Source organism: Dryobates pubescens, chromosome 42 (assembly GCF_014839835.1).
Source record: "Dryobates pubescens isolate bDryPub1 chromosome 42, bDryPub1.pri, whole genome shotgun sequence".
Taxonomy (NCBI): domain Eukaryota; kingdom Metazoa; phylum Chordata; class Aves; order Piciformes; family Picidae; genus Dryobates; species Dryobates pubescens.
In genome coordinates, this window is record NC_071653.1 from 902,587 (window position 1) to 926,748 (window position 24,162).

The window sequence follows — 24,162 nt, forward strand, 5'->3', positions numbered from 1 at the left end:
CTGTGGGGTCTCTCTCGTTGCTGAAGGCACAGCTCCCCTTTCATCCTCCATTTCTGGATGCAGATTTCCCTCTCCCTTTCCCCACTGGCTCAGGGACTCAGGATTTACTCTTTCCCCAAACCACTGCTACATGTCCCCCTTCACACGAACCCTCCCTGCTTCATACATCCTGTGCTCATTTAAATTAGGTTCTTCACTTCTTTGAGTGGAGAAGTTAATATTCAGTAGTCTGTTAAGCCTGTGCTCTGGCCTAAAAGTTCAGCAGTTCAGGCTGTGTTCAGTGTCTGCTATCTTTGGACAGACCCCTACTGATTTACAGCAAGGTTCAAGGGAAGGGACTTAGCAGAGGCCCCTTTGTGATTTACATCCACATAGAGAAGGTGAACTGCCTGGGTCCTCCCTTTTTCTTCCAACTCCCTCTTAGCCAATTCTTCCTTTGTAAAGACACTGCCTCCTTTTGATCCCATCAATCCCTCCTCTTCTTGCTTTAATAATTGTCTTTACAGAATTCATTCCCCAGTAACTAAATCCTTTCCTCTTGGCTCATTTCTGGTGTTGGTCTTATTTGCAGATACATCATACTGCTCTTTTTTGTAGCCTTTTCTGGCTCACTTGATCTGGCTACAACCTGCACCTGCCTGACTGCAGGATGGATAAGGCATACAAACCAGGGTATCAGACATGGTAGAAAGATTAGAGCTGCTGTTGCACATAGAGAGAAGAATGACACTCGTTTGACCTATGGCCCACCAGGCAACCAAGACAATGTCTCCCATTCCAGTCCTTGCCAGGTTTGGACTGGTCCATGAGCTATTTCCCTGCTGTTGGTGGCTATATTTATTGCTTCCTCCCCATTGTCCTAAACCTCTAGGCATCAGTCAGATGGATTAAACTTTCCCTATCCACCTCCTTCCTCAGCTAATAGACAGTCTGGAGAGTCCATTTTGGTGCATTGCCTCTCACAGCTGAGTTTGGTGTTTGGCTAATAGTGCCTGTGGATGGAGTTTACCTGGACTTCAGCAAGGCCTTTGACACTGTCCCCCACAGAAAACTGCTGGCCAAGCTGTCAGCCCCTGGCTTGGACAGGAGCACTCTGAGCTGGGTTAGGAACTGGCTGGAGGGCCGAGAGTGGTGGTGAATGGTGCCACATCCAGCTGGCAGCCAGGCACTAGTGGTGTGCCCCAAGGATCAGTGCTGGGCCCCATCCTGTTCAATATCTTTATTGATGATCTGGAGGAGGGCATTGAGTCCATCATCAGTAAATTTGCAGATGACACCAAGTTGGGGGCAGGAGTTGATCTGCTGGAGAGTAGAGAGGCTTTGCAGAGGGACCTCAACAGGCTGGACAGATGGGCAGAATCCAAGGGCATGAGATTGAACACATCCAAGTGCCAGGTTCTGCACATTGGCCACAGCAACTCCATGCAGTGCTACAGGCTGGGGTCCAAGTGGCTGGAGAGCGGCCAGGCAGAGAGGGACCTGGGAGTGCTGGTCGATGATAGGCTGAACATGAGCCTGCAGTGTGCCCAGGTAGCCAAGAAGGCCAGTGGCATCCTGGCCTGTATCATGAACAATGTGGCCAGCAGGTGCAGGGAAGTTATTCTGCCCCTGTCCTCAGCACTGGTTAGGCCACATCTTGAGCACTATGTCCAGTTCTGAGCCCCTCAGGTTAGGGAAGACGTTGAGTTGCTGGAACGTGTCCAGAGAAGGGCAACAAGGCTGGGGAGAGGCCTTGAGCACAAGCCCTATGAGGAGAGGCTGAGGGAGCTGGGATTGTTTAGCCTGGAGAAGAGGAGGCTCAGGGGTGACCTTATTGCTGTCTACAACTACCTGAAGTGAGGTTGTAGCCAGGTGGGGGTTGGTCTCTTCTCCCAGGCAACCAGCACCAGAACAAGAGGACAGTCTCAAGCTGTGCCAGGGGAAGTTTTGGCTTGAGGTGTGGAGAAAGTTCGTCACTGAGAGAGTTGTTAGCCATTGGAATGGGCTGTCCAGGGCAGTGATGGAGTCACCATCCCTGGAGGTCTTCAAGAGCGGATTGGACGTGGCACTTGGTGCCATGGTTTAGTCATGAGGTCTGTGGTGACAGGTTGGACTTGATGATCTTTGAGGTCTCTTCCAACCTTGGTCATTCTGTGATTCCATGATTCTGCAGGGCTGCAAAAGACTGGAAGCAAGGGAGAAAGATAAGAGAGACAGAAGGAGGAGGAGGACGGCAACTGGAAACAAGCAGCAATAGCAAAACCACTCTTCTTCCATTATTTGCAAGCTGTTATCTTCAGAAAGGTGCAGATTTTCAATCTTTAGAACTGAAGTTCCCACTGCATGAATGTGGCAATGGTGGCAATAAGCAGTGTGAGCAATGTGGCAGTATAGGCCTAGAGCCTGACATGCTGGTAGGCCATGCTCAGCATAAGTGCAGAAGTAGCTGGCAGCTCAGCAAAACAGAGCTGTGCCTGCAGCATGTAACTAAAGCCGGGCACTGGTAGCTATAAACACAGAGAGTTATCTGGGAATAACAGGATGCACACCTGCACCAACAGCCTCATGTGGTATTAGTAGTGTGACCAATAATCTATAACAGTACGACATGTGGTCACTCGTGGGGAACCAATGAAGCTATGCCAACGATGCTCTCTGAGTCTATATAAGCTGAAGAGGTTCCCTTAATAAACAAACAATACTTGATCATATCAGTCATCCGTATTGACTCCATTCTCAGTCGCCAACATCTGGCGCCCAAACTCGTGATGCGATCCTTGGACTATGATGCTGCTCAACTCAGCATAAGAGGTACACTCCCAGAGGTACAGAAAGCTGCTCGAACCACCACTGCCCCGGTGCTGGAAAATAAGCAACGTGCGCTCAGAAAAGGAAGGGAATCTCACCAGGATCAGGTGAGGGACCGGGGAGGGCATGGGGGAAGCACTCTGCAAAGAAGAAGAGACTGTGCTAAAAGCCCTCCAAAGTATCCTCTCCATGAGAGGCATTACTTACGATTCTGGGACTTTAAAAGGGCTATTAGCCTGGGCCCGGGATCAAGGTCTTATCCTCACAGTAAAAGGAGCTTTTAATTCCGAAGCATGGGACAAAATCGGGGCCCACCTGTGGGATGAAGTGCCTTAAGGCTCAAAAAGAAGCTTTTTGCTATAGCACCCTGTGGCACATTCTCACATACACTGCAATCTATGAAAGCAGAAAGCTCTACTCTCGATTGAGCTGCTGTGGCATTTGTTCTAAGCAAGATGGAAAAGGGAGATTCAGAAGGCTCTGCACCCTCTGCCCCCCACTCCCCCTCCCCTTTTCCCTCCCTGCATCGTCTGCCACTTTGTCAGCATCCTTGTCACTATTTCAATCACCTGCTATTCTTCCTCCTACATGAATCACAGCTCTCTTATTACCATTCTTTTCCATGAGGCTGCTGCATCAGTAGTGACAGAAGTGAATCCTGATCAGACTGAAGAGACACGTGAAAACAAAACGGAGGTCAGAACACATGAACACTCACTGCAAGGAGGTGCCACGTCCGCCATCTTGGCAGGCACACCGCGTTCACCAGACACCACCACTGCATTTGCCCTAAGCGGACAAAAAGCTGTAAAAAGGCAGCGAAACCTGTGGTTCAGCGTATTCGATCCCCATCACCAACATCTCCCTCTAATACTGCCAGCGACAGCTCGGATTCAGAAGACAAAAACACCAACACTAAGAAATCAAAACTACGCCGACTCTGTTTTGCAGCTCCTCTTGGCATTTTTACAACCACACCCCTCTGAGCAGTCCCGGAGGCCCTAACCGAGGCGGTCTGGACCAACATGCCACCAACACCAGCAGCACCAACCATGGCAGTGGGCCCCCCCCATGCCAGTGGCCCTGGTAGCCCCGGCAGAGGACCCCATCCCAGCAGTCCCGGCAGCCGTCCCCATGGCGGCGGCCCCAGTGGCTGCCCTGGCAGCAGCCACAGCAATGGCCCCAGCAGCCCCAGTGGCCATCCCCATGGCGGCGGCCACGGCCCCAGCAGCTCCAGCTGTGCTACCCTCCCTGCATCTCAGATCCCAGACATTATCAGCAGATGATATCACTGCAATGGGGAATACAATTGAATTCTGAAGGGACAATAGTGTAAGGGATCGGGAGGTGGGAGGATGCGGAACTGATCTGCTGCTGCGTCAGTGGAGAGGTGAATGACATCTGGAGGACTCAGAAAAGTTTGCAATTACTGGGCCATCAATTAACAAGGCAGAACCCACCCAATGATATCAATGCCTCAAGGCAAGCAGAATTCTCCCACCCTGTACCAAATATATGTGGCTTGGGCTCTGCCCTTCCTGATAAGGCTTTACAATTAAGTCAGGATTTAGCGATCACAGAGTGGTCAAGAATCCAGGACAAGAAATCTGATCCTAAGACAATACTCTCTGAGCTTCAACCCATGTCAGCAAGCAGAGGGTTGAAAATAATGCCACATCAGACCTTGCAACTTCTCGATAGATGGCAAATCGCTTGCAATGCCGCAGAAGCCATGCCCCAGCAGTCAGCAGACCTTTTACAAGGTGTCACTGCTAACCAACTCATAGGGGCAAGACTCTTGCTAGGTCAGATCAGCAAATGCAGCTTCCTGATAAGGCTTTACAATTAAGTCAGGATTTAGCGATCACAGAGTGGTCAAGAGTCCAGGATGATAAATCTGATCCTGCATTTATCACTACTCATCAGGGTCCAACAGGGCCATTTGGTCCCTTTGTCGATGCCTTATATATGACATTCAATACTAATCCAGATTTGACTCACGATATGAAGGTAAAAATGCTGGATGTTCTGGCATTTGACAATGCTAATGAAAAAATTAAACAGGTTCCGAGCATTTTACCAACAGGTGCCACTGCCTCATGACTGCTGGATGCAGCAGAACGAATGATGCACCAACAAACAGCAACGTATCTATCCACAGCCGTAGAAGCAGTCGTGAAACCACCAGTATGACCATCACACAAGGGAAAGAACCTGGGTGGAAAACATCGAGCTTCTGGAAACCAAGGCACCTTAAATCAAATTGCCTGACTGCTGGACAGACTCAAAAGTGCTGTGCTCACTGTCGCAGTCCTAATCATTTCACTCAAGATTATCGCAGGCAGGGAAACTGCTCCTGTGAGCCCCAGTGGCCCTCATGAGCCCCAGTGGTTCTGACCGAGGCAGCCCTGACAGCTCCAACTGAGGCAGCACCTACCGACGCACCACCGACACCGGCAGCACCGACCGTAGCGGTGGCCCCAGTGGCCCCAGCAGTGGTGCCCACAGCAGCAGCCATGACAGCAGCCCAAGGGCCATCCCCCGGCATACAAAAAAAATAAAAAATAAATATATATATATATATGACCAAAAAAAAAAAAATTTAAAAGGGATTTAAAAATAAAATAAATTATTAAAAAATTATATTTTTAAAATGGAAATTAAAATATACTAAAAAAATTTTAAAATAAAAAAAAATAGAATTCAGAAAGTATTTTAAAAATATCTGAAGAAAAAATAAGCAACAAATAGTTTTTAATGATACCAGCAAGAAATAACTACCCCATGTCAACTGCAATCGTCACAATAAACAACAGCGGAAGAATCAAGACCATGAGGAAATAGCATTGCCCATGCAGTCGAACATCCATCACAGTAACTGTTATGATAATCTGGGATCAAAAGAATCACTCAGAAGAATGTACCACAGCACCATGTGAATTAGGACTGAATATTATGGTTGTTTGATTGTTGTGTGATTGGAGATGTTCATATGGATTTGTGTGTTAACTTGCCGGTTTGCCATAATTTGGAATAGTTGAAAGGAAAGTCAAATTGATTATAACACAACATGCATTTTCATTTTAGGTTAAAAACAACCAAAAAAAAAAAAAAAGGAAAAAAAAGGGGGAATTCAGATATGCCACAAAAAAAAAGAATGATTAAAGCATATTGTACTTTGAAATTGTCATTCTATATGTACCCTTCCTTAGCAAAAACAAAGCATCAAAAGATCAGTGTTACTAGGATCAGCAAAACCACATTATTATGTGTAATTTTATATTGGGCAAAGCTCTTACTGTTTGCCTGCAAGTTTTCTGTCTGTGAAGCTAGAGCCTGGCCAGATCTACCTTTACAGATTAAAGAAATCTTGCTACCATTAAACAATTCATGATTTTTGACCATCCTAGAGAAAATAAAGATGCAACATCCCCCTAAAGCAGATTGTAAAGGACAGTGCTGAGGATTGGATTTGTGTCTTAATTTCTGTGTGCAATGTGTTCAGGCATAATCAAGTCTTCTCTGTCAATAAGAGGAGTGAAATGTAAAGATCGGAACTATTAAGATGTAAGTTCTTCTTTACAAGGTTTGCTATCTTTGACCATGTATTATGCCAGCTCTGTTAGAGCATTGTAACTAGTTCAACTTAAGCTTTGTGCCTTGTATGGGTTACATCAGTCTGTTAGACATGCTGCATTACAGAACTTTTGCTGTACAGTTTAGTTTTAACTTACTTGCTTCTGTGTGTGTAAAGAGTATCTTGTATGGGATGGGAAAAACTCCCATGACCAGATTGCTCACAAAAACTAAAAAGGGGGATTTGTGGCAATGGTAGCAATAAGCAGTGTGAGCAATCTGGCAGTATAGGCTTAGAGCCTGACATGGTGGTAGGCCATGCTCAGTATAAGTGCAGAAGTGGCTAGCAGCTTAGCAAAACAGTGCTGTGCCTGCAGCATGTAACTAAAGCAGGGCACTGGTAGCTATAAACACAGAGAGTTATCTGGGAATAACAGGACGCACACCTGCATCAACAGCCTCGCGTGGCATTAGTAGTGTGACCAATAATCTATAACAGTAGGATGTGTGGTCACTCGTGGGGAACCAATGAAGCTATGCCAATGATGCTCTCCCAGTCTATATAAGCTGTAGAGGTTCCCTTAATAAACAAACAATACTAGATCACATTGATCATTTGTATTGATTCCATTCTCTGTCGGCGACATCTGGCTGCTGAAAATGTGATGGTCACAGCAAACAGGAGAGTTGCCCCTGCAAGCAGAAGGAGGGTGAGAGGCAAAGGGTGAGAGCCTCCACGGGTGGCAGCCATCAGGAGAAGAGATGGTCCCCAGCAAACTCTCCAGTTCATAGGGATCATGATGTCTATGGTTTGGAATCCTGCTGGCCAGCTTGGGTCAGCTGTGCTGGCTTTCACTCCTCCTTGCTTTAGCCCCTGGCTAGCTGAAGAGCTAAAGATCACTCTGGAGCCCTGCACACCGTGGCTGGCCATGGAGAAAGCCAAAGTGTCTGATCAGCTCTGTTCTCACCAAACTGGGAGCTGCACTCTTCTCCCAAATGCAGCTCCTGGGAACAGAAAATTGATTCTCTGGATGTGTTGCAGCAAAGCCAGGTCAGTCTGTGCTGCTCCTGTCAGCTGAGGAGTGCTGGTGTTCACTCCTGTGCTGGTTGTGCTGGGACAGGACCATAGGCCAGCCATGGGCTGCAGGCCATGGGCACTTTGGAGTCAGCCAGGACAACTGATCTGGGTTGGCTCAGAGATGTATCTGGACCAGAAACATCTCACTTAGCATCAAAGGTCAAGTTTTGCTGAGGATGCTCCTTCCTTTCTTCCTTCTGCTTCTGCCCATCCCTGGAGGGCTTTCTTTCCCTCTCAGCTCCCAAGAACTGCTCTCCTGTGCACTGTGACCACTGTCTATTGGCTGGGCTGAGGGGAGCTATGCACTTGGCATTGCCATTGGTAATGCTCTGGCTGCTTCATTCAGTCCCCACCAGCTGTGGGGAAGGTTGAGCACTCAAGGCCTGTGCCCATTTTGGCCTCATGCCCAAAGGACCTGCAGAGGCCCCAGGTCAGAAGGTGCAGGGAGCTGATGAAGAGATTGCACAATGCAGGCCCAAGGGCTTGCCCTGAGGGATGCCACTGGGAAGTGGCTGCCAGAAGGACTCTGCTCTGGTGACTTTTGGGCTTGTTCCACCACCCACCTTCCCACCCAACATCTCATCCATTCCTTCATCCTGCTGTCACCAGTCTGGCTCTACAGAGACCATGGGAGACCATGGCAAAGGCCTGGCTAAGGTCCAGGCACAAAACATCTCCTTCTTACCCCTGCCCAAACAGGTTGATGATCTCTCTCTTGTCCATTGTGATCGTTTGAGGCTGTGCCTTTAAGGAAGGGGCACACTGGCTAAATGTTTTCGGTACTAGAACAAAAACATTCTGATATTCTAAATGAATTTCACTGGTGGATGGACGAAATGCAACTTTAAATTATCGGGCAGCTGGGACTTTCCTTCAGTCTTCCTTCCTTCGCTGTCCCTTTCAGCTGGACTGCTTCTGGGCTTCTGGCCAACTAAGAGATAAGAACTAACTCCTGTACCAGGCCTTCCTTTGTCTTCCTTGCTAACTCCCCTTGTCTCTCTTTTTTCTACCTCTTTGGGGGAGAAGGGAGGTAGGGGGCTGAAGGGGGCACAGGGGGAAGGCCCCTCTGTTGGGGGTCTAGTTTTTGTCTGTATTTATTTGCTGTATATTCCTGTATATATTGTAAAATGCCTGTATTTGTGGTGTTACATATAATCTGTTTCCTTGTAAAATATAGTCTCCTTTCTCCAACTGGCCTAGCCGCGGTTTCTTTCTCAGTGGGGGAGCGAAAGCGGAGCCTTTCCTTTCAACCCACCACATCCGTCAAGGGTCTGCAGATGGCTGCAGGAGTCTCTGACCTATCTTTTTTGAACCACTGTGACCGTTTGAGGCTGTGCCTTTAAGGAAGGGGCACACTGGCTAAATGTATATAAAATATTTTGGTATTCTAAACGAATTTCGTTGGCTAATTAAGGGGGGAGATGATGGACCCAGGGGAGCTGGGACTTTCTCTCCGTCTTCCTTTATCCGCTCTCCCTTTCGGCTGGACTTCTTCTGGGCTTCTGGCCAACTAATAGATAAGAGATACTAACTCCTGTACAAGGCCTCTCTTTCTTTTTTCTCCCCTGCTAACCACCCTTGTCTCTTTTTCTACCTCTCTGGGGGAGAAGGGAGGTAGGGGGGTGAAGGGGACACAGGGGGAAGCCCCCTCTGTTGGGGGTCTGGTTTCTGGTTGAGTTAATTTGCTGTATATTCCTGTATATATTGTAAAATCCCTGTATTTGTGGTGTTACATGTAATCTGCTTCCTATACATGCTTGTAAATATATGTGTCTGCTTTTTCTCTGACTGAGTTTTAGCCGTGTTTTCTTTCTCAGTGGGGGAGGGAAAGCGGAGCCTTTCCTTTCAACCCACCACAACTACCACCACAAATGTGCTGAGCATGACCAGACTGCAATTTACCCCAGCCTCCTTCTTGGCCTTCCTGAAGATGCCTTTTCCAAGGAGCCAGAACCACTCTAATGGCTCTTTGCACATTTCAGGGCACAGCCCAGGAAGGGTGATGTGAGCAGACAGCAACATTTCCAATGAGCCTGTGCAGGACACCTGAGAGGAATCTCCCTGGGGCAGGGAGGTTTGTGCTGCAGTCACACACAGAAATATCAGAGCTCTGTCAGATGTCCACACCTGAGCTGGCCTCATGAACTGCTTCTGCACCTCAGGATGTTCAGACAGAGTCTTTCCCCATCACTCACACAGGCTCTGCACTGCAGCAGGCAGAGTGTCCCTGGCCTCCTGCTGCCCCTGCCAGAGGCTGGGAGGCTCCTCACACCTCCAGTGCCTTGGTACCCCAGCAACAGCTGCTGGTGCTTGTGCTCACTCAGGTTCTCCTCACCTCATGTGCATGGTGTCCATGCAACATCTCATTTGCACAATGCCAGCAGGCACTGCTGACCTCCTGATCCTGTGACCTGCAACTGGGGGACAAAGAAACTTCACAAGTTGTGGTGAGAGGCCAGTGGTGGAAATGGTGGTGGTGAGTGGCTAGAGCAGGATGATTGCCCTGGGACAGCTTCCCCAGGCTGTGCAGTGAACAGAGACACAGATCAGAGCCTGCTCTGCTGCTCCTTCAGGCCTCTGGCAGGAGGCCTGTCTGTGTCAGGACACTGCTGTGTGCCCCAGCACTGCACACTCACACTTCAGCTGTTCCCTGTTGTTTGCATCCCTGGGACACTTTCCTGGGCCTGCTCTTGAGAGAAACTTTGGATGAAGCCCTAAGCCTTCAGACTCTGCCCTGAGCAGATCATCTGTCTTTGTGGAACTGCTCTTGGGGGCCAGCTCAGTCAGAGTAGTTCCCATGGCCTGTCCCTGTCTGAGATCACAGGACTGGCATGCTGCAGAACAATGACCAAGCTGCCACAGCACTCAGGCCTTGCACTGACCCAGGAGAAGCTGGAAGTGTAAAGAGAACAGCCCTGGAAGTCCAGGTGCTGGTGTTCCCTGGCAGTGCTGCTGTGCGGGGACTCTTTTCTCCCCAAAATCTGCACAGGACCAGGTCCTGAGGCACTGAAGAAGTCCTGGAGGATCTCAGGAAGGAAAATGTTAATGAAAGGTTCTTTATTTTTTTAACCAAAGAAAGAGCAGAGGTCCTGCTGCACAAACTCTTGGTCAGCAAAGCAGAGAATGTGTCAGAAAAGGAATGACAGTTTTATAAAGAGTAAAACACCACCACCACTAAGTACAGAAGCCAGGCTGGGCTGGCACTGAGTGACATCAGAACTGCTCTGCAGAAGAGTTTATTGCTTCTGAAAGCATCCAGGGATCAGTTGGCCAAGGGCAGCCTTGAGCTCCTGGTTCCTCAGGCTGTAGATGAGAGGGTTCACTGCTGGAGGCACCACTGAATACAGAACTGCTACGACCAGGTCCAGGGATGGAGAGGAGATGGAGGAAGGCTTCAGGTAGGCAAAGAAGCCAGTGCTGACAAACAGGGAGACCACAGCCAGGTGAGGGAGGCAGGTGGCAAAGGCTTTGTGGCATCCCTGCTGAGAGGGGATCCTCAGCACTGCCCCGAAGATCTGCACATAGGACACCAAAATCAACACAAAACATACAGAAACTGAACAGGCATTGACCACTATAACCCAAATTTCCCAGAGGTAGGATGTGGAGCAGGAGAGCTTGAGGATCTGGGGCATTTCACAGAAGAGCTGATCCAGAACATTGCCCTGGCAGAGGGGCAGGGAAAATGTATTGGCTGTGTGCAGCAGAGCATAGAGAAAGCCACAGGCCCAGACAGCTGCTGGCAGGTGGAGACAAACTCTGCTGCCCAGGAGGGTCTCATAGTGCAGGGGTCTGCAGATGGCAACATAGCGATCGTAGGACATGGTGGTGAGGAGAGCAAACTCTGCCTGAATTAGAAATACTGAAAAGAAGATTTGGAGAACACATCCTGCATAGGAGATGTCCCTGGTGTCCCTCAGGGAATTGTCCATGGATTTGGGCACAGTGGTGGAGATGCAGCCCAGGTCAAAGAGGGTGAGGTTGAGGAGGAAGAAGTACATGGGGGTGTGGAGGTGGTGGTCCCAGGCTATGGTGGTGATGATGAGGCCATTGCCCAGCAGGGCAGCCAGGTAGATGGCCAGGAAGAGGCAGAAGTGCAGGAGCTGCAGCTGCCTTGTGCCTGGGAATGGCAAGAGGAGGAAGTGGGTGATGGAGCTGCTGTTGGCCATCTGCTGCCTCTGGCCATGGAGTCCTGTCCAAGGAGGGAAAGGCAGTGACAAGTTAGGGCACACTTCTCTCTGAGAACAAAGATTGCAGTGCTCATAGAACACCTCCTGCCTGAGCAGCATGAGGAATGGATCAGCTCATTCCCCCCCCCCACAAAACCTGTGGGATGTTCAGCATCCAATGCATCTTGGACTCTTAGTTTCCATGAATACAGCTCTGGGGCAGGACTTGCAGAGTCAGTGTCAGAACAAAAATTGAGCCAAAGTGGGAAATATGACTCCTGACCTGGAGCCCATAGCTTTGAGGGCACTGCCTCTGCTGGGGAGAAGAGGAGAGCAAAAGGTTGCATTGGAAAATGTCTGCAGTGCAGAGAATGGCACAGAGGTGCCTGATCCCCCTTGCCAGGGCATCTCTGCTACCAGATCCCACTCTCCCTCTGTCCAAGTCTCTGCTGCTGGCAGCTGTCCCTGCCAGGAGTTGCTTGTCTATGCCCAGCTCTCCTCCCTGTCCCTTCCACCCATCCCACCTGCTGTGTGCTCAGCTCTGCCCTGCAGACTCCTCCCAGCAGCCAGACACTGCCCAGGGACAGCTCTAGGTGTGCAGGGCTCAGGAGCAACTGAGACAAAAGCTAATGAGACCTCTGAATCTCATGCAGAGTAGAGAAATAAACTCTAGTCTCACACAGCCCACCCAGCACACCAAGGGGATCAATATTCAAAGCCAAGACTCCTTTCCTTCCAGCAAAATGCTGCCTTGATGCTCCTCTGGAAAGCCTCAGAAATGTCCAGGGGGGAGCTAGAACTGTGAGCAGCGCTGGGTAGCACAGCTCCCTCCCCACAGCAGGAGGACCCTGCGCTGCCAGGGCTGTCTCCTGCCACTCACAGCTTCTCCCACAGCAGTGTGTGGAGCTCCCTGGGCAGGCTGAGAGCTGAGCCTGCCAGGCAGCACAGTCCCTGCCCCAGCACACAGCCCCTGGGCTGCAGGGACCCTGCTCTGGAGGACAGCCCTGACCACCCCTGCCTGCACCCCAGGGCTCCACAGCTCTCCAGAAAAGCCTGAGAAGAGCCTCTGGACAGGAAGATTTCCTTCCAGCCCCCACCAGCTGTGGCTGTGCCAGCTTTAGGAGATGCCTCCAGGAGCTGCAGCTGCACTGCCCTGCCCCCACAGACTCACCGTGTCAGTGACTGCAGTGACTTCTCCTCCTGTCAGCTCTCAGTCACCCTCCTGGACACCTCGAAGCTCTCTTTGCCTTCTTCATCTTGCTGACATCCAGTGGCAGTGCCCTCAGCCCTGCTGTGCAGAGCAGAGGAGCTGCTCCTGGGCGCAGATGACACTTTTCAATGCTGCCTACTTTCCAGCAGCTCCCTCCAGTCATGGAGCTCAGCCCAGCTGAGCAGCAGAGGACCAACCCAAGGGCATTTTAATGACCCTCTGGTGGCTTTGGTGCCAGGTAAACATCAGAGACTGAGAGGAAGATGATGAAACCTCTCGAGAAGTTGAAGTCACTTTCAAACTCTGAAGTTTCTTCTCTTGTTGATGGGTCCCAGTGAGGACACTGCTGGGAAAGTGTCTGCAGGCTGTGGTTGGAGCAGAGAACTGGAGGCAGTGCTGAGAGGTCAGGACAAGCAGAGGAAGATATCTCTGATGCTGAGCAAACCTGGAGGTGTTTCACTAAAGCCCTGACCCCTGGCCCCTGGACAGGCAGATCCTGTCCCTCACTCACCCCTCAGGGGGATTCCTGGAGCAGTGAGATGTGGAGAGGACCAATGCCAAAGGCAGGACTATGGCACAACCCCTCCCAGGCTCCTGAGGATGGACAAGGAGGCAAAGTGACACCAGGGCTGGAAGGAGGAGTTGTCTCCTCAGAGGCATCAGTGGCACAGACCACAGCCAGAACCAAAGGCAGGAAGAGCTTGGCTCTGCCAGGAGCCTTTCAGCTCTTGCACAGCCCTCTGCCATCTGCCCCTCAGGCTGTCCTCTGCTGCTGCATCAGCTGAGCCTCTTTCCCTGCAGGCTGGAGTCACCCAGCCAGCTGCCCCACCTTGCTGTCACCTTCCTTTGCTGCTCTCTCTCCATCCTCTCTGGCTCTTGTTTGAATCACAAAGCCTTGAGCTGGTACAGGCTCCTGCTGAGTGACATCTTACCCCACAGCACCGCCCTCTCAGTGACATTTCTTTGTCCTCATTTCCAGTCTGGACTTCCCCAGCTGCACTTTGTGGCTTTATTTCTTTCTCTTGCAGTTTGTCACTATGCAGAAAAGTTTCTCCATGTGTCAAAGCACTCCTCAAGCACCCTCAGGCTACCCCTCTACTGTCCTCAGTCTCCACACCACTGAGCCCTCAGCATTCAGCCTCTGTCTAGTGGTTATGTTCCAGAAGCATCCAAGCCCTATCTTGGGAGACCTCTGGGCTGTCTCCAAGGTGTTTGCCGATATAAACTGAGAGCTCATAGACCAAGAGAGAGACTTCTTATCAAGTGCTGTAGTGGGTGAACAAGGGGCAGTGGGATTGAACTGAAAGAGGGGAGATTTACATTTAATTCTGATGGAAGACACAAATATTTCCCTGTTGGCGACAGAGACTGAAGTCAATACAGACGACCAATATGATCGAATATTGTTCCTTTATTGTTCCAGTATTGTATGACTATAGTGTGAGCATAGTGAGTATGGCACAGCAAAGTAAAGTGAAGTATTAAGGGAACCTCTACAGCTTATATAGACTAAGAGAGCATCGTTGGCATAGCTTCATTGGTTCCCCACGAGTGACCACACATCCTACTGTTATAGATTATTGGTCACACTACTAATACCACGCGAGGTTGTTGATGCAGGTGTGAGTCCTGTTATTCCCAGATAACTCTCTGTGTTTATAGCTACCAGTGCCCTGCTTTAGTTACATGCTGCAGGCACAGCACTGTTTTGCTAAGCTGCTAGCCACTTCTGCATTTATGCTGAGCATGGCCTACCACCATGTCAGGCTCTAAGCCTATACTGCCAGATTGCTCACACTGCTTGTCGCTGGCATTGCCCCAAATCCTCCTTTTTGTTTTGTGAGCAATGTGGTCATGGGAGTTGTTCCCATCCCATACAAGATACTCTTTACACACACAGAAGCAAGCAAGGTAAAGCTAAACTGTACAGCAAAAGCAAAAGTTCTGTAGTGCAGCATGTCTAACAGACTGATGTAACCCATACAAGGCACAAAGCTTAAGTTGAACTAGTTACAATGCTCTAACAGAGCTGGCATAATACATGGTCAAAGATAGCAAACCTTGTAAAGAAGAACTTACATCTTAATAGTTCCGATCTTTACATTTTACTCCTCTTATTGACAGAGAAGACTTGATTATGCCTGAACACATTGCACACAGAGATTAAGACACAAATCCAATCCTCAGCACTGTCTTTTACAATCTGCTTTAGGGGGATGTTGCATCTTTATTTTCTCTAGGATGGTCAAAAATCATGAATTGTTTAATGGTAGCAAGATTTCTTTAATCTGTAAAGGTAGATCTGGCCAGGCTCTAGCTTCACAGACAGAAAACTTGCAGGCAAACAGGAAGAGTGAAAAAGCTTCATTGCTTTGCCCAATATAAAATTCAACATAACAATGCATTTTTGCTCATCCTTATCACAGTATATCTAAAGTTGGAAGAGACCCCAAGGATCATCGAGTCCAACCTGTCACCACAGACCTCATGACTAGACCATGGCACCAAGTGCCACGTCCAATCCCCTCTTGAACACCTCCAGGGATGGTGACTCCACCACCTCCCTGGGGAGCCCATTCCAATGACGAACGACTCTCTCGGTGAAGCGAGAGTGGTGAATGAATGATTCTGATCTGTTGATACTTTGTTTTTGCTGATGAGAGGTGCATAGAAAATGACAATTTCAGAGCACAATATGCTTTAGCCACTCATTTTTTTCTGACATACCTAAATTCCCCCTTTTTGTTTGTTTGTTTTTGTTTGGTTGGTTGTTTTCAACCTAAACTGAGAATGCACCTTGTGTTATCATTAATTTCGGCTTTCCCTTTAACTATTTACAATTATGGCAAGCTGCTGAGGTGACAGCAATCCATGGGAGCATGTTCTCGACTCACACAGCAATCGAACAATCCTAACAGTCAGTCCCAATTCAGATGGGGTTTTTTAGTCAGTTCTTCTGGTTGATGCTTTTGATCTCAGATTATCATAACAGTTACTGTGATGGATGTTCGACTGCATGGGGAATGTTGCTCTTGCATGGCCTTGATTCTTCTGCTGCTGTTTATTGCAATGATTGCAGTTGACATGAGGGAGTGATTTCTTGCTGGTATCACTAAAACCCCTTAACTATAAAATACATATCCTCTCTTTTTTTGTTGATTTTTTCTTATATATTTTTTAACTACTTTTTTCTTCTTGAATATTATTATTTTTATTTTATTTTTTATTTTTTTAATTTTAATTTTTTACTTTAATTATTTTTTAATTTCTTTTAGTATTTGTTCTTAATTTTAATTTTTAAAATATATTTATAAAATTAATTTATTTATTAAATACAATTTTTTTTTTAATATTGTAATGATTTTTTGGTATGTTTGTTTTATGTAACCTATTTTTTTAAAATTCTAATATTTTTCATTTCCATTTTTTAAAAATTATAATCAGTTTTTAGAATGTCTTAATTTTTTATTTAATCTTTTTTATTTTTAAAATTTTCTTTTGTTTTGGTTTTATTATTTTTATTTTATTTTTAAATATAATTGTAATTTTAGTTTTTTATTATTTTTATTTTAAATTTTTAATGTTATTGTTAATTATTTTTTTATTCTTTAATTTAAAATTTTAATCTAATTTTTAATTTAATAACTTTTTAATTTTTTCTTTTGTTGTTATATGTATTTTTTGTCTAGAATTTTTATTTTTAAAATTTTTTTAAACTCTAACTTTTAATTTATTTATTTTTAATGTTTCTTAATTTTTCTTGATTTTTAATATAATTTAATTTTTTATTTTTTAATGTTATTTTGTAATTTTTAAATTTTTAAAATTTCATTTAATTTTTTTTGCCTTTTTATTATTTTTTAAACTTTTTTGTATTTAATTTTTTGTCCTTAATTTTCAGTGTTTTTTCTTTCTTGCTAATAATCCTAGTGGTTTTTGTTAATAGTTATTTTTTGTTAGTAATTCTTATGCTTTTTGTTTGTTTCTGGCTTTGTTTTTTTATTATTATTCTCTTAAATTGTTTTTATTTTAAACACTTAAAAAATATTATTATTATTATTGTTGTTCTTTTGTTATTTTGTACTTCATTTTTTGTATCTAAAGTTTTTGGTTATTTTTATTGTATTTTTTGTATCTAATTTGTAATTTTGTTTGGGTTTTGGTTTTTTAGTTTTACAATTTTTTATATACTTTTTTTAAACTTGTTTTGTATTTTTTCTATTTTTTTTTCCCTAGTCAGTGTCTAGGAAGGAAATAGAAAGCTGTTACATTACTTAAGGTATACTTTAAAAAACTAATACCTATTTACTGCAAACCTTAACTATATTACCTGGATCTCCTTTGCAATGCCGAGGCACACAACCAAGAAGGTTTGAATCAAAAGAAAAACTTACAATGTGAACTCATTACTAAGTGCTTACACCTTACTATAACCACTATGGACTAAGTACCTGTAAAAACCAAACACTATTCATTATGCTTACTAGTAAAGCTTAGCAAAACTCTAAATACCAAATCTCTGAAACACATTAAAATCAGAAATTATGAAATCAGCACTGTTGCTTCAAATCAGAACAGAGCTTTGGTAGACTAGAGTCATACCAGAAAAGGGGGGGGGCAGAGGGGAGAGTTGCCAGTAAGGTATGGCCTAATTGCAATTGTTCCTGCACTAGGGTCTTAACAACTTGCAGCCTAGAAATGGCAAGCTCTGATGTGGTGTTAACAGAGTATTTGCCACCATATGTGTGTCATATGGGGTTAACAAGTGTGCTGAAAACAAACGATCAATTACAGCAGTTGTGTATCCTGACTTTAACCCATAGGTAGTTATGGCTTGTTTAGCTTCTTTTAACATTTTCCAGCCCAGAGATTGCCATATTCATTGTTGACCTTCTAATACCACAGGAGATGCATGTACAGGAAAATCTACAGATTCTCCATCTATTACTGCATTTCTCACAATACCTTTCCACCAGCACAGCAGAACAGTTCCCTGTCCCTCCCACCTCCCGATCCTTTACACGTCCCCTTGGAATTTGATTGTAGCCTCCGTGATATTGTCTGCTGATAATGCCTGGCATCTGAGAGGCAGGGCGGGTAGTGCAGCTGGAGCCGCTGGGGGCAGGGGGTGGGGCTGCTGGGGGGGCCACTGCTGGGGCCGTTCGGGCCACTGCTGGGGCTGCTGCCGTGAGGGCTGCCACCGGAGCCACTGGGGCCACCGCTAGGGTTGGTCCTGCTGGTGTCGATGATGCTTTGGTCAGTGCCGGCTTGGTCTGGGCTGCCGGAGCTGCCTTGGTCAGGGCTGCCGGGGCTTGTGGGGCCTGCTGGGGCTCACGAGAGGGGTGCAGTCGTAAAAATGCCATAACCACAAGCCTCCAAGCGCTCCATTTTTCCTAAGAGGAGCTGCAGAACAGAGTCAGCACTGTTTGGTTTCTCAACATCGGTGTTTTCGTCTTCTGAATCTGAGCCATCGCTGTTGGTATTAGAGGAATATGTTGATGGTGGGGATTGAATACGCTGACCCACAGGTTTCACTGCCTTTTTATGGCTTTTTGCCTGCTTGGGGCAAACGGCAGTGGTGGCGTCTGGTGAACGCGGTGTGGTCGCCAAGATGGCGGGTGTGGCGTCTTGTTGCATTAATTCTTCATGCGTAGTGACCTCCATCTTGCCTGTGGGCATCTCCTCAGTCAGGTTAGAATTTGCCTCTGTCGCTACTGAGATTTTTTCTTGGACTAGGATGGTAATAGAGGGGTCGTGATTCGTGCAGGAGGAGGGGTGGCAGGTAACTGAGATTGTGACTGTGGCGACGAGGCTGACGCGACGGCGATGATGTGGGGTGGGGGCGGAGGGTGCGGAGCCTTCCGAATCTCCCTTTCTCATCCTGGTTACAACCAACGCCACAGCAAACGCATCGAGAGCAGGTTTTTCTGCTTTCAGAGACTGCAGAGTGTCTGTGACAGTTCGCCACAAGGTGCTATAGCGAGAAGCCCCTTTTGAGCCTTTAGGCACCTCATCCCACAGCTGGGCTCCAATTTTGTCTCAGGCTTTGGAAGCGAAAGCTTCATTTACTGTGGGGATAAGACCTTAATCCCAGGCCCAGGCTAATAGCCCTTTTAGAGTCCCAGAATCGTAAGTGTATACCTCTCATGGAGAGGATACTCTGGAGGACTTTCAGCACAGCCTCTTCTTCTTTGCGGAGTGCTTCCCCCATGCCCTCCCTGGCCACTTCACCTGATCCCGGTGAGATTCACTTCCTTTTTTGAGTGCATGATGCTTATTTTGTCAGCACCGGGGCAGTGCTGGTTCGAGCGGCTTTCCGTACCTCTCGGAGCATACCTCTTATGCTGAGTTGAGCAGCATCGTAGTACAAGGATCCCATCATGAGTTCAGGTGTGAGATGTTGGCGATGGAGAATGGAGTCAATACGGACAACCAATATGATTGAGTATTGTTTGTTTATTAAGGGAACCTCTACAGCTTATATGGACTCAGAGAGCATCGTTGGCATAGCTTCAGTGGTCCCCACAAATGACCACACATTGTACTGTTATAGATTATTGGTCAAACTACTAATGGCATGTGAGGTTATTGATGCAGGTGTGTGTCCTGTTATTCCCAGATAACTCTCTGTGTTTAAAGCTACCAGTGCCCTGCTTTAGTTACATGCTGCAGGCACAGCACTGTTTTGCTAAGCTGCTAGCTACCTTTACAGTTTTAGCAGCTGCAGGTGCCCAGAGTGCTCTGACACCATCAAACCATGAGGGGTGGAACCCATCTGGGTTTCTGGTGTGACAGCAGGATCCCCACACCTGGATGTGTTGGAAGCTGAGTACTGGGATGCAAGCCACAGTTTGCTTTCACTTGGAGGCACGGGAGGAGTCACTGGACTCAGTTGCCCCAGAGCTGGAAACACAGCCCCAGCATTTGCAGCATTTGGACTGGGCATGGACTGATGCAGACTGTGCTGGAACAGAGTGGAGCTGAAGAGCACCTGCAGTGAGCAGCCCTCTGGGTACTGCAAAGTGACCTCCTGTGGAGTGAGAATGGACAGTGCCTGAGGTGTGCTGCTGATTGCTGCTGGGCATGGTGCAGATGGCACAGAATGAGGGCTTGGGAATATCAAAGGTTAAGCTGGAAATTTGCTGCCATTACTCCACACCATCTTGCCTCATGCCACCTTCACAGGGACAGTGCTGGCTGGAGCAAAGTACTACAGTGCCTGAAGTTCAGATGGCAACATCAGAGGCTTCCTGTTCTGCTTGCTGCTGTTGGGTTCTGGCTCTCAGGTGCTGGTTCTTTGCTGAGGGGGAGGGCTGCAGGGGTTTAACTCCTGGCTGCTGCTGCTCACTGCTGTGCTTTCTGCCAACAGCCTCAGGTCAGTGTGCATTATGGGATCTCCTTTGGATTCAACTCTTTTGATCTTATCTTAAGTCCTTATCTCAACCCAGAGGGTTTTTTAGTTCCTGTATGTCTTTTTCCCCTCCCTTCTGTTTTGGGGGGGAACAGGCAGCTTAACCTCTTCTCAGCTCTTCAACCTGGTCCAGCCCCAGAGTGGAAAGCCAACAGAAGCTTTCTGAGTTCTTCCAAAGATCTCCATGAGCTTCCCCCTACACCCTCCAAAGATCCCAAAAGTCAGCCCTAGGACCATCCAAATCCCAAACACCTAAGATCACCTGAAAGCCCCTGAAGAATACCTTGGAGATGCCCCTCAAGACTCCTTTGAGAACCTCATTTTCCCCTCCCTGAACTGGGCACACAGCTCCACCCCATCCCTTGGGAGCAAATGCCCCCAAAATTTGGGCATTGTGGCAGGGATATCCGAAATAAAAGCAAACAGAGAGGATTTGGGTAACTTTGGGGTTTTATTGACAAAATTGGTCAATGTAGAGAGGGGTTCTTACCCCAGGGAGCCCTACTGGGTGAAGCTCTTACCGCAATCAACAAAAGTGAAAGGCTTCTCACCAGTGTGGGTGCGGTGGTGGCGAATGAGAGTGGTCCTCTGGCTGAAGCTCTTCCCACAGTCAGCACAGATGAACGGCTTCTCATTGGTGTGGGTAGGGCGGTGAGAAAGGAGATGGTGCCCCTGGCTGAAGAGCTTCCCACAGTCAGCACAGGTGAAAGGTTTCTCACCTGTGTGGGTGCGGCAGTGAACAATGAGATTGCCTCTGTGGCTGAAGCTCTTGCCACAGTGAGAACAGGTGAAAGGTTTCTCACCGGTGTGGGTGCTGCGTTGGTGAATGAGAGTGGCCCTATGTCTGAAGGCCTGGCCACACTCAGCACAGCTGAATGACTCGCCAGTGTGCACACGACGGTGCACGTTGAGACTTCCCCTCTCGGTGAAGCTCTTCCAGCAGTCGGCACAGCTGTAGGACTTCTCACCACTGTGGATGAGTTGGTGCTGGATATATCTCGTGCTGGTGGTGAAGCTCTTGCCGCACTCAGCACAGGGGAACAAATGCTCTCCTGTGTGGATGCGGCGATGGATGGTGAGAGTGGAGCTATGTTTGAAGCTCTTGCCGCAGTCCCTGCAGGTAAAGGACTTCCCAGGGCTGTGCGCACTGCGGTGCTGGGTGAGGGCAGACTTCTGAGCGAAGGTCTTGCCACACTCAGCGCAGCTGTATGGCCTCTCACCGGTGTGGGTGCGGCAATGCCGGGTGAAACTGGAGCTCTGTTTGAAGCTCTGGCCACAGTCACCACAGATGAAGGGCCGGGGGCCAGGCTGGGGGCAGTGGTGCTTCACCTGCTCGGAGCCAGGTAGGAAGCTCTGCCCACACTCACAGCACTGATTGGGTGGCACAGAGGGACCTGCTCTGGCTTCATCCTCCTCTGCAAATTTCTTTTCCTCCTCATCCTGATCACCTTCATCCTCATGGTTATCCTCCTCTTCATACTCATTATCACCATCGTCATCATTCTCCTCAGCATCACCATCCTCCCTCTTGTCCTCTTTCTCCTCCTCCTGTCCCTTCAAACTGAGCTTTGGCTGCTCCAACTTGATCTCTGGGTGCTGCTTCTCCTCCCAGCTTTTGTCTGGGTCCTTCTGTGAGGCCATACTGTAACAGGAAGGGGTCACAGCAGTGAGATTTGGAACATGGAAGCACCTGAGCCCAGGATCAGAAAACCTCAGATCCTGCTTGGGACATGACAGTCCCTGACTCCCAACTCCCAGCTGGAGGAGAGAATGCAGAGGGGACCTCACACCTTCAGTTTCTGCCACAGTGTGGGCTCAGACCTCTAATACCTGGGCTCAGACCCCAGGTTCCTGTGATCAGTGCCCTGGGGTACCCTGGGTCTTACAAGTGGTCCTATGCCACTCTCCTTGAGCCTGGGGGCATTGGCAGGGTGGTTCCTGGCCCAGGCCCTGTCCTTTGATCTCTCCTGGCTCAGGCAATGGAGGCTGCAGCACTGACCAAGGAAGACCAAACCACCTTCAACTTTCTCCCACCACCCTCCAAATCCCAACCCCAAACACCACCTCCTGCAACACAACTGACCCCCCACAAGCCTGGGAGTTCCCAGACTCCAACACGTGATCTGTCTCAGAGCCCCTGGAGGGGTGAAATGTGGTGGGCAGGAGGAGGTGGAAGAGACTGGGAGGTGCCCTGGGAGTCTGGGATTCTGGGGGCTGGGGTCCTGCTGTTGCCCCACTCTGGGTATCTTACCTGCTGGGCTGTTCCAAGGGGCAGATCTGCAAACTCTGCTCTTCCACAGCACACAGGCGCAGGGATGGAGAGAGAGGGACACAACTCCTGACACAGAGAAGCAAAGGGCTCAGAGGAGAGCACTGACCTGCAAGGGATGGCTCAGCACTGCCCACGACCAGGCAGCACAGCTCGCCTTGCTGGGGACAGCTCCCAAGCCCAGCAGCACAGCCACAGCACACAGCCAGGGCTGATCAAGATGGGAGGCCTCAACAACTGCAGACTCAGCTCCTTGCCCAGCACACAGCCCCCAGCACACAGATGCAGGCCAGCACCACAACACAGCTGCCTCCACACAGCCTCTCCCAGGCCTTGCCTAAAGCTTCCTCCCACTGCCTGCCCAGGGCTCTGCTGCCTGCAGCTCCATTTGCCAGCACATCTTGCTCTGGACCCAGCTCTCCTCCCTGGCCCTGCCCCCACCACACCTATTCTGTGCTCAGCTCTGCCCTGCACACACCTCTCTGATGGCCACTCCCCAAGAGAAGAACAGAGCAGCCCTCAGGACACACACAAAGGGAGCTTCATGATCTCTGGAGATGCAGCAAAGGGAGAAGGGACTTGGGCAGCTTCTTGCTAAACCTCTTCAGCCCTCACTGGGATGCTGGAGAAGTCTCTGCCTCCTGCCCAAACCTCACACCTCCAGCACCTTTCACACACCTGCAGCCCAAAGACACTCACTGGAAAGGGTTTTGGCTTCCTTCTCTCCCTGACCATTTCTCTCAGCTGTCTCTTTGCAGTTCTCCTGGAGCTGCCACTCCACATCCCCAAGAGAAAAGGAGGTTGGATGGGAGGGCACAGTGCCCATGGGTTGCTGTTCATCTCCCAGCTGACACATGCAGAGCTGCAGCACAATTCACTCCTTTCACCTCCTCAAATACTGCCAGATTCTGCCATTCCCTGCACACACATTTGCCACCTGGGCCTTGGATCCTCTCCCCTTTTTGGGGGGACAAGGCCTAATTCCTGCCTAGCCATTCTCAGTCCTGTCCCTCAGTCCCAGCCCATCCATGGCCCTGCTGCATTGGCTGTCCCATGGCTCTGTGTACCCCACCTCCACTGCCACTGCAGCTGGAAGGGTGGAGTGGGAAATGCTGTGGCTGAGGAAGCATCTAAGGAACTGGGCTGGAAGCAGCAGCACAAGGATGGAAGGGGCCTGAGACTAAAGGCTGGGATCAGCTGGAGGGCTGAAAGAACAGCACCAAGCCAAGGGGGGGTTACAGATGAGGGCTGGGGAGGCAGCCTGCAGCCACCTCATGCATCAACTGAGGAGCGGAAGGGGAACAGAGAGGCAGTGAGACCTCAGCTGAGTTCTGCCATGGGCTATGGCTGGGCTGTGTGGCTAGGAGCCCTGAGTGCCTGCTTGGGCTGTGCTGGATGTCAGGAGGGCTCAGGGGACTGCCCTGAGCCAGGCAGGGTTTGAGGCCAAGCTGAGCCTTCCAACTCTGCCCTGCAGGGGAATCCACCACTGCCCTGGGGAGATGATTCCAAGGGCTGACTGGGAGGGGAAAGCTTTTGCCTCTGCAGGGCACTGTTCCACTTCAGCTCAACTCTCGCAGCTCAGAGCCAGCCCCCAAGCTCAAGAACCAGCTCCCAAGCCCAGATCCTGACCCCCGAGCTCAAGAACCAGCAACTAAGGTCAGA

The 24,162-nt window shown here is 48.8% G+C and overlaps 1 protein-coding gene across 1 annotated transcript in view; it reads right to left on the minus strand.

Moving 5' to 3' along the window:
* Positions 1 to 24,162, minus strand: part of LOC128899251 (zinc finger protein 850-like) — a 103,498-nt gene that overhangs the window by 35,620 nt on the left and 43,716 nt on the right. The window contains exon 2 of the mRNA XM_054177630.1: positions 20,737 to 21,514. Within this exon, the coding sequence (XP_054033605.1) occupies positions 20,737 to 21,514 (778 nt within the window). The remainder of the gene's footprint in view (positions 1 to 20,736; positions 21,515 to 24,162) is intronic.